Source organism: Pygocentrus nattereri, chromosome 13 (assembly GCF_015220715.1).
Source record: "Pygocentrus nattereri isolate fPygNat1 chromosome 13, fPygNat1.pri, whole genome shotgun sequence".
Classification (NCBI taxonomy): Eukaryota; Metazoa; Chordata; class Actinopteri; order Characiformes; family Serrasalmidae; genus Pygocentrus; species Pygocentrus nattereri.
The window spans coordinates 15,991,036-16,007,458 of record NC_051223.1 but is presented as its reverse complement, the minus strand read 5'-3'; the positions used below and the strand labels follow the sequence as shown (position 1 = coordinate 16,007,458).

The window sequence follows — 16,423 nt, the reverse complement described above, 5'->3', positions numbered from 1 at the left end:
CAGCCACTCAGATCATCGCTCTGCTGCATAACTCAACTGCACTTAAGCTTTAGTCCACAGGCAGATAATCCCCTTCAGAATTTTCTGATGAAGAGCAGAATTCATGGTTCCATCAATTATCACAAGTCATCCAGGTCCTGCAGAAGCAAAGTAGCCCAAACCATCACACTACCACCACCATGTTTTACTGTTGTTATGATGTACTTATGTGGAATGTGGTGTCAGCTTTACACCAGATGTAACAGGACCCATGTCTTTCAAAAAATTCCACATTTCACTCATCAGTCCACAGAATATTGTCCTAAAAGTCTTGGGGGTCATCAGGGTATTTTTAGCAAAGCGAGATGAGCCTTTGTGTTCTTTTTGGTCAGCGGTGGTTTGTCCACTGCAACTCTCCAATGTATGCTGATCAGAACCTTTCTTATTGTATCAAGTACACTGACCTTAACTGAGGCAAGTGAGGCCTGTAGTTCATTAGATGTTCATCTGGGTTCTTTTGTGACCTCATGGAGGAGTCATTGATGTGCTCTTCCCACTCCTGGGAAGGTTTACCACTGTTCCAAGTTTTATCCAACCTCTGATAACAACTCTCACTGTGGTTCGCTGGAGTCCCACAGCCTTAGCAATGGCTTTGTGATGATTTCTCACAATGTTCTTTCTTACTTTTTGAGACAATCTAGTCTGTTTCACAGACTAGTTTAAATAGAACCTCCAGACAGGTTCTATTTAAGCGATGTTTAGATTCTGCAGATTCTGGCAATAATCATGCCAGATTACTTTGAAGACACACTATTCCTATGGTCACCAGGACTCAGAATTCACTTGACAACACTTCACTGTGGTTTTTAATGGATGTTAACACTGGGAAAATGTTGATGCCTTTGAACTTTGGTGTGAGTGAAGACTTTCGAGATTTCCTTTGATGGCAAAGAACACAAACAAATGGATCTTGACCAAACTTAGCCTCAGCTCTCAGTTGAAGCCCAGGTAACCAAACTGAATTGTATATCTTATGTTGCACATATTCTGAGTAAAATCAGTTCACTGGAAAAGATCAGTTAACAGTTGGAACAGTTGGATTTAAAAGAGGAACCAGCAACAGAATGCATGGACACAGTCAGAGAAGTCAATTGTCAGCCATTCACAAGCCTGAAGATCCAAACAGGCGATAGCATATTCTGGTGAAACACTATCCATATAATCCATGAGTGGGAATCGACTCGGTCACTTAATAATACTAACCCTAGTGTTGAAGGTGGAAGACAGCGGGTGTGGTTTGCATTTCCCAGTATTTAGGCAAGCTCTGTCTTCTACGATCATAGTTCATATTCACAAGCAGTGAGAGCAGAAAACAGGTGGGGAATAAGTTTCCTCCTGTTAAAACCTGAGGAGTGTCCAACCCCTGAACCATTAGAGAGAGAGACACTTCAGAGGAGGTTTCAGCTGAACACTGACCTCTCTCTTCTCATTCAACACATTATTTATCTGTGAACTTCTTCAAATAAGGACTATTGAAATGGCACCAATGAAGCAGCTCTTCATCTTTTGCCTGTTAACAGCAGCATTGGCACAGGGACCCAGTAAGTGAAATATTTTTTTAGTGTTGTAGCCAGTTACAGTAGTCACATTTACTGAGTTATATTTGCTTTTTATTCAGGTATGGTTTGGCTGTTCACAGTTTAGTCATTCACAGAGAAGTGCTACACGTCTTTATAGTTGTTAATACTGTGTTAAAGATCATTTTTGCTGTGCTTCATTTCATTTATTCTGTTGATTCAGCACTTGGACTGCTTTGCTGGACACGAGCTTTAGCATTTTGATTTAGAAACAAAAGGAATAGAGCCTAACAACCTTTAGTTTCTGTGTTGATAGATGATGGATGTGATGCAAGTTTACAGAAAACGCTGGCTATTTTCCTCATTTAACACTGGTTGTAGTAACTATTTTATGTGTAGTAAAGTCATTATTTCATTGAGTTCGTCCTTTTTTAAACATGGCCTTAGGCTGTTTTTGGTAGAAATGGGCATTAAAGTCTCATTTGATATATACATTTCTAAGCCACTACTTGAAAAAAACATTAAATTATTCTAATAATACCACCCACAGAAAAAAGATGATACAAAACCTGATAAATTCACAAAAAGTTGTTGATAGTTTTATTTCTAAATGCTATAGCTCCTATCTGTATATGTTGTCAAGTGCAATAGGCGCTCTGCAGGTGGAGCATGGCATTTCTCAGTCAGTGTGCAGTAGCCTTTAACCCGATGTAGAAGTCTTTCCTCTTTGGACCAAACAATTGAGAAACTTTGACCATTTACATTTTACATTTTACAGCATTTAGAGACCAAAACATAGGACATGGTTTCTTTTCTTTCCCTCTGGTTAGTACCTTGTTAGTAAAAGGTTGGACCCCCTTTTGCCTTCAGAACTGCCTTAATTCTTCGTGGCGTACTTTCAACAAGGTGTTGGAAACATTCCTCAGAGATTTTATTTGGTTATTTGAGTTACTGTTGCCTTTCTATCATCTCAAAGCAGGCTGCCCATTCTCCTCTGACCTCTCACATCAACAAGGCATTTTCGTCCACACAACTGGCGCTCACTGGATATTTTCCTTTTTTGGACCATTCTCTGTCCATTCTCAACCAATGTTGAAATGAACTTAAATCCCCTTTCTTCCCCATTCTGATGCTCGGTTTGCACTTCAGCAAGTTGTCTTGACCACCTCTACATGCCTAAATGCATTGAGTTGCGGCCATGTGCTATTTGTGTTAACAAGCAATTGTACCTAATAAAGTGGCCGGTGAGTGTACAGTCCAGATATATCACAGTTCTTATGAGAATGTATAACACTAAACGGATACAATCCCAAACACCACAGAACAGGCTCAATTTCTGTTTTCTGTCACTCAATTGACTTACACTGCCTCAGGAATTAATCAGCATTAAACCCTGTGTGGCACTTTCTCTGTAGCCGGCTCGTTAAGCTAACATTAAGTTAGCCAACCAGGCTGATCTATACACCAAAATCAAGTTTTATTTTACCTTTTTCTCCCTTCAGTGGTTGCTTGACTTCACTCTCTCAGACTTTAATCATTATTTTTAATTATGTAAACATGACTGGGGGTTTTAGTTAGCCAGAATCAAACATATGCTCTTGCAAGCTGAGCTGTTATCATACTAGCTATGCTGACTGATAACGCTAACCAGCGCTAACCACTCTCAGTGTGCAGTACTGTTTAGCATTTATTGTCAGATAGATGGTTTGCCTTTTTTGAATAGTACATTGAAAACTGTGCTGTGTTCACCTGTGAGCTTGTAAGTGAACCTACCTTTTTTTCATCATTACAACTCTACTTATATTCAGTTGGTGTTTTAGGGGGCACCCCCACCAACAAACAAACACATAAGACACATGTATAACATAAGATTTCAAATATAGGTATTTTAATTTAACCCATATTTCATATTTGCACACCAAGTTGGACCAAGTTAATCATATGAGCTTAATCTACTTTACTTACAGCAGTTCACAAGTTTTGAATTGGAACCCAATTGTAGCCCATGAAAATTCTTTGTGAGCTTGACTATATTCTGACAAAATTTTGCTGCTACCTGGCTTATACACAACTACCATTACAGTCACCAGATCATTGATAAATAAAATAAGTATGAGCCAATTAATAATAATAATAATAATATTAATAATAACAACTGAATTATAGGCTAATCAAAAATATGTGACTAACAGGTTATTTGTAACATATAACATGTCATCTTTAACTTCAAGTACAAGACTAGATTATGGAAAACTAAAGCAATAACGCAGACAAAATCTGTTAAAGGTGGGAGGGAGGCTATTTGGGGAAAACATGTGCTGTGTGATACTGAGAATGTACCCCATATCAGATATATTATTGAAAAATATGTTTAAAGTAATAACTTTCCTGTTTTTATCCTCTTGAAGGCTCTACCACCTCAAGCATGGGTGCGTCTGACACGACTATTTATAATCCTGCCACAACAACAAGAGCTCCTGATACAACAACAGGCGCTCCTGCCACGACGACGGACACTCTTGCCTCAACCACGGGGGCTCCTGCCACAACGACTGGCGCTTCTGACACAACAAAGGGTGCTCTTGCCACGACCATAGATACTCCTGCCACGACCACCAACACACTTGCCTCGACCACGGGTGGTCCTGCCACAACAACTGCCGCTTCTGACATAACAACGGTCACTCCTGCCACAACCACAGGTGCCCCTGCAACAACCACCAACGATCTTGCCTCAACCACAGGCGCTCCTGTCACGACCACGGACACTCTTGCCACGACCACAGGTGCTCCTGTCTCAACCACGGACACTCTTGCCTCGACCACGGGTGCTCCTGTCACAACAACTGGCACTTCTGACACAACAATGGGCACTCCTGCCTCAACCACAGATGCTCCTGTCACGACCACGGACACTCTTGCCACGACCACAGGTGCTCCTGTCTCAAACACAGACACTCTTGCCTCGACCACAGGTGCTCCTGCCACAACCACTGGTGCTTCTGACACAACGGGCACTCCTGCCATGACCACAGGTGCTCCTCCCACAACCACCAACAATCTTGCCTCGACCACGGGTGCTCCTGCCACAACCACTGCTGCTTCTGACACAACAACGGGCCCTCCTGCCATGACCACAGGCGCTCCTGTCTCAACCACGGACACTCTTGCCTCGACCACGGGTGCTCCTGCCACAACAACTGGCGCTTCTGACACAACAACGGGCACTCCTGCCATGACCACAGACGCTCCTGTCATGACCACGGACACTCTTGCCACGACCACAGGTGCCCCTGCAACAACCACCAACGATCTTGCCTCGACCACGGGTGCTCCTGCCACGACAACTGCCGCTTCTGACACAACAACGGGCACTCCTGCCTCAACCACAGGCGCTCCTGTCACGACCACGGACACTCTTGCCACGACCACAGGTGCTCCTGTCTCAACCACGGACACTCTTGCCTCGACCTCAGGTGCTCCTGCCACAACAACTGGTGCTTCTGACACAACGGGCACTCCTGCCATGACCACAGGTGCTCCTCCCACAACCACCAACAATCTTGCCTCGACCACGGGTGCTCCTGCCACAACCACTGTTGCTTCTGACACAACAACGGGCACTCCTGCCATGACCACAGGCGCTCCTGTCTCAACCACGGACACTCTTGCCTCGACCACGGGTGCTCCTGCCACAACAACTGGCGCTTCTGACACAACAATGGGCACTCCTGCCTCAACCACAGACGCTCCTGTCACGACCATGGACACTCTTGCCACGACCACAGGTGCTCCTGTCTCAACCACAGACACTCTTGCCTCGACCATGGGTGCTCCTGCCACAACAACTGCCGCTTCTGACACAACAACGGGCACTCCTGTCTCAACCACGGACACTCTTGACTCAACCACGGGTGGTCCTGCCACAACAACTGCCGCTTCTGACACAACAACGGGCACTCCTGCCTCAACCACAGGTGCTCCTGTCACGACCACGGACACTCTTGCCACGACCACAGGTGCTCCTGTCTCAACCACGGACACTCTTGCCTCGACCACGGGTGCTCCTGCCACAACAACTGGCACTTCTGACACAACAATGGGCACTCCTGCCTCAACCACAGATGCTCCTGTCATGAACACGGACACTCTTGCCACGACCACAGGTGCTCCTGTCTCAACCACGGACACTCTTGCCTCGACCACAAGTGCTCCTGCCACAACAACTGATGCTTCTGACACAACAACGGGCACTCCTGCCTCAACCACAGGTGCTCCTGTCACGACCACGGACACTCTTGCCACGACCACAGGTGCTCCTGTCTCAACCACGGACACTCTTGCCTCGACCACGGGTGCTCCTGCCACAACAACTGGCACTTCTGACACAACAATGGGCACTCCTGCCTCAACCACAGATGCTCCTGTCATGACCACGGACACTCTTGCCACGACCACAGGTGCTCCTGTCTCAACCACGGACACTCTTGCCTCGACCACAAGTGCTCCTGCCACAACAACTGATGCTTCTGACACAACAACTGGCACTCCTGCCATGACCACAGGTGCTCCTCCCACAACCACGGACACTCTTGCCTCGACCACAGGTGCTCCTGCCACAACCACTGCTGCTTCTGACACAACAACGGGGACTCCTGCCATGACCACAGGCGCTCCTGTCTCAACCACGGACACTCTTGCCTCGACCACAGGTGCTCCTGCCACAACAACTGGCGCTTCTGACACGACAATGGGCACTCCTGCCTCAACCACAGACGCTCCTGTCACGACCACGGACACTCTTGCCACGACCACAGGTGCTCCTATCTCAACCACAGACACTCTTGCCTCGACCACGGGTGCTCCTGCCACAACAACTGGCGCTTCTGACACAACAATGGGCACTCCTGCCTCAACCACAGATGCTCCTGTCATGACCACGGACACTCTTGCCACGACCACAGGTGCTCCTGTCTCAACCACGGACACTCTTGCCTCGACCACAAGTGCTCCTGCCACAACAACTGATGCTTCTGACACAACAACGGGCACTCCTGCCATGACCACAGGTGCTCCTCCCACAACCACGGACACTCTTGCCTCGACCACAGGTGCTCCTGCCACAACCACTGCTGCTTCTGACACAACAACGGGGACTCCTGCCATGACCACAGGCGCTCCTGTCTCAACCACGGACACTCTTGCCTCGACCACAGGTGCTCCTGCCACAACAACTGGCGCTTCTGACACGACAATGGGCACTCCTGCCTCAACCACAGACGCTCCTGTCACGACCACGGACACTCTTGCCACGACCACAGGTGCTCCTATCTCAACCACAGACACTCTTGCCTCGACCACGGGTGCTCCTGCCACAACAACTGGCGCTTCTGACACAACAATGGGCACTCCTGCCTCAACCACAGATGCTCCTGTCATGACCATGGACACTCTTGCCACGACCACAGGTGCTCCTGTCTCAACCACGGACACTCTTGCCTCGACCACAGGTGCTCCTGCCACAACAACTGGTGCTTCTGACACAACAACTGGCACTCCTGCCATGACCACAGGTGCTCCTCCCACAACCACCAACAATCTTGCCTCGACCACGGGTGCTCCTGCCACAACCACTGCTGCTTCTGACACAACAACGGGGACTCCTGCCATGACCACAGGCGCTCCTGTCTCAACCACGGACACTCTTGCCTCAACCACAGGTGCTCCTGCCACAACAACTGGCGCTTCCGACACAACAATGGGCACTCCTGCCTCAACCACAGACGCTCCTGTCACGACCACGGACACTCTTGCCACGACCACAGGTGCTCCTGTCTCAACCACAGACACTCTTGCCTCGACCACGGGTGCTCCCGCCACAACAACTGCCACTTCTGACACAACAACGGGCACTCCTGCCATGACCACAGGCGCTCCTGTCTCAACCACGGACACTCTTGCCTCGACCACGGGTGCTCCTGCCACAACAACTGCCACTTCTGACACAACAACGGGCACTCCTGCCACGACCACAGGCGCTCCTATCTCAACCACGGACACTCTTGCCTCGACCACGGGTGCTCCTGCCACAACAACTGCCACTTCTGACACAACAACGGGCACTCCTGCCATGACCACAGGTGCTCCTGCCACAACAACTGGTGCTTCTGACACAACAACTGGCACTCCTGCCATGACCACAGGCGCTCCTGACACAACAACAGACACTCTTGCCTCGACCACAGGTGCTCCTGTCACAACAACTGCCGCTTCTGACACAACAACGGGCACTCTTGCCACGACCACAGGCGCTCCTGTCATAACCACGGACGCTCTTGCCTCGACCACAGGTGCTCCTGCCACAACAACCGGCGCTTCTGACACAACCACGGACACTCTTGCCATGACCACGGACACTCTTGCCTCGACCACAGGTGCTCCTGCCTCAACAACTGCCGCTTCTGAGACAACGACGGGTGCTCTTGCCACTACCACAGGTGCTCCTGCCATGACCACCAACACTCTTGCCTCGACCATGGGTGCTCCTGCCACAACAACAGGCACTCTTGACATGACCACAGGCACTCCTACCCTGACCACGGATGCTCTTGCCTCCACCACGGGTGCTCCTGCCACAATGACGGGCACTTCTGACACAACGACAGGCACTCTTAACATGACCACGAATGCTACTGACACGACCATGGGCACTTTTGTCACGACCACAGGTCCTCTTCCCACGACCACGCGTGCTCATGACACAACCACGGCTGTTTCTGACACAACAACGGGTGCTCTTGCCACAACCACGAGCGCTCATGACACAACTGTCCTAGGTACTGTTACCACTCACTGATGCTTCAGAAGATGTAAAAATTCTGTAGAAAGCAAATCTGTACAAAAATCGTGATACCATGGAGTACATAACATGAAGTTATTTTTCACGCTCCCTAATAGAATACGTAGGTTGAGGTAGTTATTCAGGTCACATGGCTAGTATATTTAATTTAATAGAAAAATAACCCACATATTTTTCAGAGTTTCTTTGGTAGACATGATTGGAATCAGATGCTTAAGTATTATACAAGTCTTGTAATGCAAAAATACACCTCTTTTGCCCAGTTCTACATACATTAGGTAATAGTTTGAGAAATTGACTTGTAATCAATCTGAGAAGAGACAAACTCTTATAGTCTCAGTGTCAGCATCTCTGCCCACACTTACACAAAACATCTAATATCTGTTGTAAGCTTAGATGGCGACAACTCCATTTTGTTTAGCTACCCACATGTCCATGTGAATGAATTGAAATAGTGTGTTCTGTCTGTCCAACAAGAACAAGCAGCTGTCTGCTTTGTGTGCCTTGACTAAGCCTTTCAACATAGTGTCTAGATTGAGAAATTATGTTTATGACATCACACCTTAAATTTTAATCTTTGAAACAAAAAGTAGCTTTTAATGTAGCTTTCCTTGCACATTTGCCCACACATATCAGTGCATTTCCAGTTTTCGCTGTGTCTTTAATTTTGAAATTTGCCTGCACTTACACGTTGCAAAAACATAATGGTCTGTGATTGGCTATTTTGCATGTCAGTCAAAGTGTACCATTCACTCCCCAATCCATACAGTCTATATGGAGACTAAGCAGTAAAAATAATTTTTTTTGTGATGTCTCAAAAAGCAATGTATTCACATAAATCAGTGGATTCAGCTTAGCAGTTTTGTCTTGTCCTTTCACATTAATGAGTAAGTTGTAAAGACTATTTCGGTCTGGATTGATTTCAGAATAGAGGCGATTTACATATATACATACATAACAAAATGTTTTTTTAAGGTGTAAAGTGAGAATGAGAATGGTCATGTGCAAATCAATGATGGTGCACAAAGCAACACAAATGTTATAAGTGGACCTTATTCAGGATAGGAGCTCTTTAAGGGGTTAAATGTGTCAGACTCTTTGAAGAATGGCAGTAGTCTGGCTTGTAAGTTAAATTCAGTTAAATTCAGTGATACTTTTTTAATCCCACAAACGGGGAAATTCCACCTCTGCATTTAACCCATCTGTGAAGTGAAACACCACATACACACTAGTGAATACACACACACTACGGAGCAGTGAGCACACTTGCCCAGAGCGGTGGGCAGCCCTATCCACTGCACCCGGGGAGCTATTAAGACATATAAGACCCATTTATTGGCAAAATTAACAATGAACAATTGTTTTTAAAGATTTTAATAGTAGTACGTTTTAATGCCAGTCTTTCTAGGCTGCCATGCTAGCCTTAGATGCTCCCATCTCTCACATGTAAATGGAGCGTCTTATATCTTATGCATGTTAAACTGGGCACAACTATTGAGATTTTACCAGCTGAATTTAATGGGCTTTCCACACAGCCTTGTGAACACACTTCCATGCAGCAGGTTGTATCTGACCAATGGAACGTGATTGCAAGCAATTGCACATCATGACTAAACATTTTGGAGTGAGATAGTGGCGGGTTTGAAAAAAAGTTATGGCACTACTTTTTATTAAAAGTTATTTTATTTTCTTTGTAGAATTTAGTAGCTTTCGCATGGGTTTGAGTTTTTGCAGCTCTGTTTTGAAAATGTACCTGCTCATACACATCACATTAAAACAGTAGCCTGTGTTTGGTTATTATGCCTCGCGGTGCAAAATAACCATCAGTCTAAACTGCAGTGCCTATTCCTGTCAAAGTAGGTCAGTCTTGACCTCAATTAAAAGCTGACAATCATATCAGTCAGTAAGACCCTGTTTAACTAAAACTTTTGAATATGTTTCATTTTTGACCATGCATAATTACACTGACCTACTACACTGTTCTGCTATATTCATTCATTATATACAAACAATACAAACACTAGACTTTATTGGACCTTGCTGTATGTCCAATTGTCTTAAATGCCATTACCCCTGTTAACTTTTGGGGCTATGGAAAATTATTGCGGCCTTATGGAGCAGTTCTTTGGTCTGAAACATTGTCTTTTTTCTCTAACATTCATGTGTCTGGCAGGTCACTGTGAGTCGAAGCCTTGCTCTCATGACAGCAGATGTGAGGAGCTCTTTGGTGACTTCAGGTGTTTGTGTCGGCCGGGACTGTTCTACGATAAGGAGCAGAAGATGTGTTCTCGTGGTATATTACAACTGCTCATTTATCCTTTCCTGGATGTTTGCATCTGCTTTACACAGACTGCAGGACTGCATAGCATAGAATAATGGGATATTTGTGTGCAGCGTTTGATAAAACAAAGGACTGTGCACAACTGTAGTAATTCTAGTTCACTTTACAGTTAAACGTAATAACAGAGCTGTGTACATTGTATTCATGTCAGCTGTTATTAATCACAAACCTGTTTTATCAATTACAGGAAAGATTTTCCCAAGTGTTTTAACATGGAACGAACAGTTTGTTTCCGCAATGGGAAATAAGCATTCACCAGAGTTCAAAATTATGTCAGAGGAAATTATAACTGCGGTAAGATTTTCTGATTTGATTATTTGAGAATGTTTTAATCGTTGGTTGTACTCTGGATAATCTGCTTTTACGTGGTTAACATCTGGTAAATTTTTGAAGAGACAAAATTCTTCAGTTAACACCAGTTTCTGTAATTATTCCATATTCAAAAACAGCTCGATGAAACGTTTAAAGATCAACCAGGATACATTGGATCTACAGTTTTGGAGTTAAGGTGAGTGTTGCTCTTGGGTGTCACTCTTAATGTTAAGGTATAAGATAGAATGCTGTCCTGTGAACACTGTAACTCCAGATATAAATCAAAGGTTGTTTTACAGGCCTTTTTCACTTCACCTTGTCACCTTTAACCTAAAACACATGGATAATTTGTACTCTGTTAAAGCAGAACAAGCTATGAGCAACTCTTCATTAGTCATTTTAATAAGCATGACTGAAAAATGAAGTAGTGATTTTGAATATATGTGTGTGCGATTTCTTTTTCTCATCATTATTCTGTTGTGCCAATGCACAGGAACGGCAGTGTGATCGCAGATGTGGACACTTTCTTTGAATTTGCGTCAGAAGCCACAGACAGTTTCATTAATGAGTTATTACTAAATGCAACAGCGACGGGACCTCTTTCTGGTGTCAAAGTTGACTGTATGTACTCATCTTTATCTGTCTTCAGCTCCAATTGCTCTACTAAATTCATTTCAAGCACAAGAACATTTTATAACTTTACCAAAGCTGGACCTAGTTGAGCACTGCAAAATATTACAAAGATTGTTTGTAAAAGTATGTTCTACTATAAGTCTCACCCATTTGTTCTGTCTTCAGTAAACGACGCATGTTCTACGGGATACTGTGATGAGAGAACCACACATTGTGATCTTGAAGATGGTCTTGCTAACTGCCGTTGCAGAGAAGGATATGTGATGATTGATGCAACAGAACAGTCGTGCTTTCGTAAGTTTCTTTTTGTGTTGGTCTAACTAACTGCAACACAACAGGCGTAGTATGGATTGTTTGGTTTAATCTATTCTGCTTCTGAAGGCATTTAAGCAGGCTACATTCTCTGGGTGTCCTTTCTCTTGACATTAAACCTTAATTCCTACAAACTGCTCTGAAGTGCATATGCTTTCTCTCTGTAGCTTGTCCCAGCGGTCAGAAAGCAGTGGATTCAAAGACGTGTGAACCGTGAGTGTATATTTTTTACATATGAACAGAAATTTTTCCGATTTGGCAGCTGAAAGCGCTACAACTATGATGGGTGCTTGCTAAACTGTATATGCAATCTTTTTTTGTTTGTTTCAGATGTGCTTTTGGTTATTCTGGCTTCAACTGTAATGAATGTAAGTAATATTAATTTTGCAATTTACCTTTTACATAGCCAGGAGTCGGTGGGCCAAGCTTGACCAATGACAAATGACTCGGTTACTAAATAATTAAGACGTATTTTACAAGAATGTTTGAGCATTATTAATGTGACATAGCATATATCTGTATGATGTGTTTCTTCTCTCTTTACAGCATATCTTTTGGCTGTGGTCATTAGCTCTTCTGTTTTGGGTGCACTGCTACTTGCCGCTGTTGTGACCATTCTAGTTGTGACTCTCAGGTGAGAGTGTATAATATATAATATTGTTCATAGTAGGGCTGGCAACCGCTATAGGTAGAATAGGCAATTGCCTTGTGCCTCCACATTAGTTTGAGCCTCCACATCATTTCTTAGAATCCACAAAAAGAGTAAGTGATAAGTAAATAGTAATATATGACAAGATCTGATAGGCCCCTGTAGAGCAATGTGGCTCTCCCTTCCCCTCAGTTTATCTGCTATATGTTTTGCATTGTCTGCCTCAACAGTAGTTTACTTTCAGAAGTGCAGTCACTCTACTCATCAAACTCTTGAGAAAGGTTTAACATATAACAGGGCTCTAGACTGCGACCAAAATGGTCGTATATGCATGGGCGTGGGGAAAAATTTCATGTGGTTGCATTTGTGCGAGTGTGTGGTGAAAAAGTTAGTCTGTAGCCCTGTATAACATTTGTTTATTACATGCAGGTGTCATAAGAGATGGTGTGTATCTCAGATTTTGATTTAATGGTTTATCTTTGTGTCTTAGGCCTATTTGATTTAAAACACTACCGGTTTATGGAATGATGACTTGTACAACTTAAACTATAACAGTTTCGTAGCTCTGCTTAAATGTGACTATTTGGCTGAATGTGAGACGCATGTAACAGCTGGTTGTGTCCAGACATTTTATGCACTCTATGCACACTAAATAAAAATGTACTTTTTATCTGAATAACTGATTTAGTAAACAAATACAGATAGGACAGTTTAACTTGGATGGACGGGGGCCAAGCAAGGTAAATTGTTGATCAGGGCCCCATTAATCTAGAGCTGGCCCTGCATATTATGATATTAATGCAATAAGTAGAGGTGCAAAAATATTATGTGTTGTTTATGTGTTTGTGTTTACCTTTCAAAAGGCCAAAGAAAAGCATCAAGTCTTCGTATGACAGTGATTTGTTCAGTGACATGGAGTTCCATAAACATCCAAGAATTCCCAGAATCCCACGGGCCAACCCTAACTCTAGCTGGGAACCGGCCAATCTGGAAACATTGGACAGTGGAAGCACACATGCCTTGATGACCCAAGGCCAGCCAGAGAGTATAGCAGTAAGGACACTGTTCAATGCAGCCTGAACATCACCGAACTGATGATTGGTTTTCCACTTTTTGAAGGCTTGTATGACTTCTGTGATATTTCTTTTGCAGATGGAAAAATACAATAATGCCTATAAGGATGACTCTAGAAGCTATGGGAGCCAACCCCCTTCCAGAAATGGCCATTGGAATAACAGTGTGTATGGGAGCGGGGATGGGTATGCGAGCGGGAATGGGTATGAGAAAAGCAGTGGGTATAGGAGTAGGACTGGGTATGAGAGTAGGGGTGGCTATAGGGCCAGGGCAGTTATTAAAGGCTCCAGGGACACAAGGAGCACTAACTATGATCAAGATGGCAACACAAACCACAGATATTAATTCCACAAGGAAAAAACTATGGGACAAAATTCATACAATATTTAAAAAAACTCTATAAATTAAGTCTAGTATAGGATATCTATTACATATCAAATTAAATATATACGTATATGTACATAAGTATATGCAAATAGGACACAGGAGCCATAATGCTAACAAAAATGGAATATTGAATGGAAACCAAATTGAGGCTCTTTGAACACACTGCTGACCATTAAAACTGCAACACTGGAAGGAAGCACATCATATGTGTCTGAAACTTGCAGAATCGGTGGGTCATGATAGAGTGTGAAAGTGATTGCAAGTGCAGCACATATGTAATGTACAGTATGTGTGCGTTTTACACCACCTAGACTTTGTATGACTGCAAGGTGACTGCAAAGCAATTCATTAAGTGCTTGCTTGTAGTCAGTGTTCTTTTAGAGACCGAACAAGACAACAATGGCTGTACATCCAGCTTTTTGACCTTATGTGAGAGAGTATTGAAGGAATGCAAAAAGCCAGCTTATCCTTCTGGGACATCTGCACTCGTGTTGGAAGGAATGAGACCACACTACTACGGTGCCAAGAACATGGCCAGTGGCAGGATCACTGGCATCCTGTTGTATTTTCAGAAGAGTCCCGCTTCAGTTTACAGCATGGATGATCGAATCCATATATGGAGGCACCACAGTGAAAGGCTCATGGTTTTGGGTGCCATTGGCTTCCACTCCTATTCATGCCTCATAAACATTGCTGGTACCTTGACCAGCCAGTGATACATCTCAGAGAGAAGTGCACCACAACTGTTCTGTTTCACAACATCAGCGATTACTTCGTGTTGCAAGTTTCATGGCCAGCAGCGTATAACCTCTGTTCAATTCATTTGTATGCCATCACAAAACAAACAGATGTGCAAGGAAAGAATTGAATAAACTGTGTCTGACAGAAAAAAAAATAACATCACCATCAGTGTTGCCAGCCACACATGATCTATAAAGCTGTATGAATGTATGTATGTGGGAGAGAGTACGTATATATATATATATATATACGTTTATATGATGTTAAATATCGTACTATCAATTTATGTCATTTTGTGTCTGTTACTAGAAAACTTTCAATATGAAGAAAACAGGAAAGTAAATAAATAAATGGGTATAATGGAAGCCAAATTTCTCAGGAGATTCAGCAGATGTCACTGTTTCATGATGTTCCATAAATCAGTCCAAAGGTCTTATTTATTCTTTCCTATTTATGCATGGATTTTTTTTGTCTTTTTTGTGATTTACTGTTGTCTAAGCTGGATCTCAGATACAGGGATTTAAAAGAATATTAAAGATATCAGTAGACTTGTCAATGACTTCACAGTGGAGCTTATTGTAACATTATGTAAAGTATGTGTTAAATGTGGAAGAATTTGGTGGAAGAGATGAGTTTGTGCTTGAATAAATTATATACACATGACAAAACACAGACGTCTGCTTCTTATTAGATTATTGTCAACAGGAAAAGGACAGTAGTAGTTAGTAGTTATGACAGTAGAAATGGTAAATGCATAATAACTCACAGCTTTTACTGAGTCTTATCTGAACTCTATGTTGTATTTACATATGCAGTAGTTTTTGGTGATTTTACCACGAGCTTCATCACATATTTGACTTCACAAAGCAGTAAAAACACTCCTCAAGTTCAGGTGCAAATACAAAATGTCCAAATTATGATCTGCCGTTATCTCTCTGTTTACTTCTAGCATTGATTTCAAAAAGGTATCTGACTGCATCAGTTCCTGTAACAGAATACTAGATATTGGAAAACTAATATTTCCTGTGCATTTTAGTGTGTGTGTGTGTGTGTGTGTGTGTGTGTGTGTGTGTGTGCGTGTGAAAAATGTTCAACAGATGTCTATATACTTCAAATAGCTATATATTTCAGTATTTGTAGGTAAAAAATAAAAATGGCACATTTGCTTTTGCCTATAGGTGATCAGCATGATATGGAAACATTGAGCTAATTGAAATAATATTGTATTTTTCAAACTACTGTTCACAAAGGGTAGATGCTGGAAACAAATTTTATGTTTCAGTTGTAGCAGTAATGTATAAGTTAGCTTATATATAAAAAAGTATCATGCATATTATTTTTTAATTATTAAGGAAAATCTAAACATTTCTCCCTCTCCCACATGCGGATATTATCAATGTAAACTATGATCCATTTATTTAGCATGTCTCAAAACACGTCATTGACAATGGCTTGGAAGACAGAGCATCACTCAGTACTAAGGTTACTATGGTGTAAGTAGTGGTGGTGAAAGTCTTCCTCACATCCCTTTTGCAAATACTTCCCAAATTATGAGCACT

General features: G+C 43.3%; 1 protein-coding gene across 1 annotated transcript; it reads left to right on the top strand.

Moving 5' to 3' along the window:
* The first annotated feature begins 1,371 nt into the window (after nucleotides 1-1,371).
* Nucleotides 1,372-15,526, top strand: LOC108424838 (mucin-2-like). Its single transcript, XM_037544200.1, has 12 exons — nucleotides 1,372-1,580; nucleotides 3,965-8,392; nucleotides 10,589-10,708; nucleotides 10,944-11,050; nucleotides 11,206-11,264; nucleotides 11,562-11,689; nucleotides 11,867-11,995; nucleotides 12,181-12,226; nucleotides 12,344-12,381; nucleotides 12,560-12,647; nucleotides 13,526-13,715; nucleotides 13,815-15,526. The coding sequence occupies exons 1-12, from the start codon at nucleotides 1,517-1,519 to the stop codon at nucleotides 14,079-14,081; spliced, it is 5,664 nt and encodes a 1,887-aa protein (XP_037400097.1). The 5' UTR covers nucleotides 1,372-1,516; the 3' UTR covers nucleotides 14,082-15,526.
* The last annotated feature ends 897 nt before the right edge of the window (nucleotides 15,527-16,423 follow it).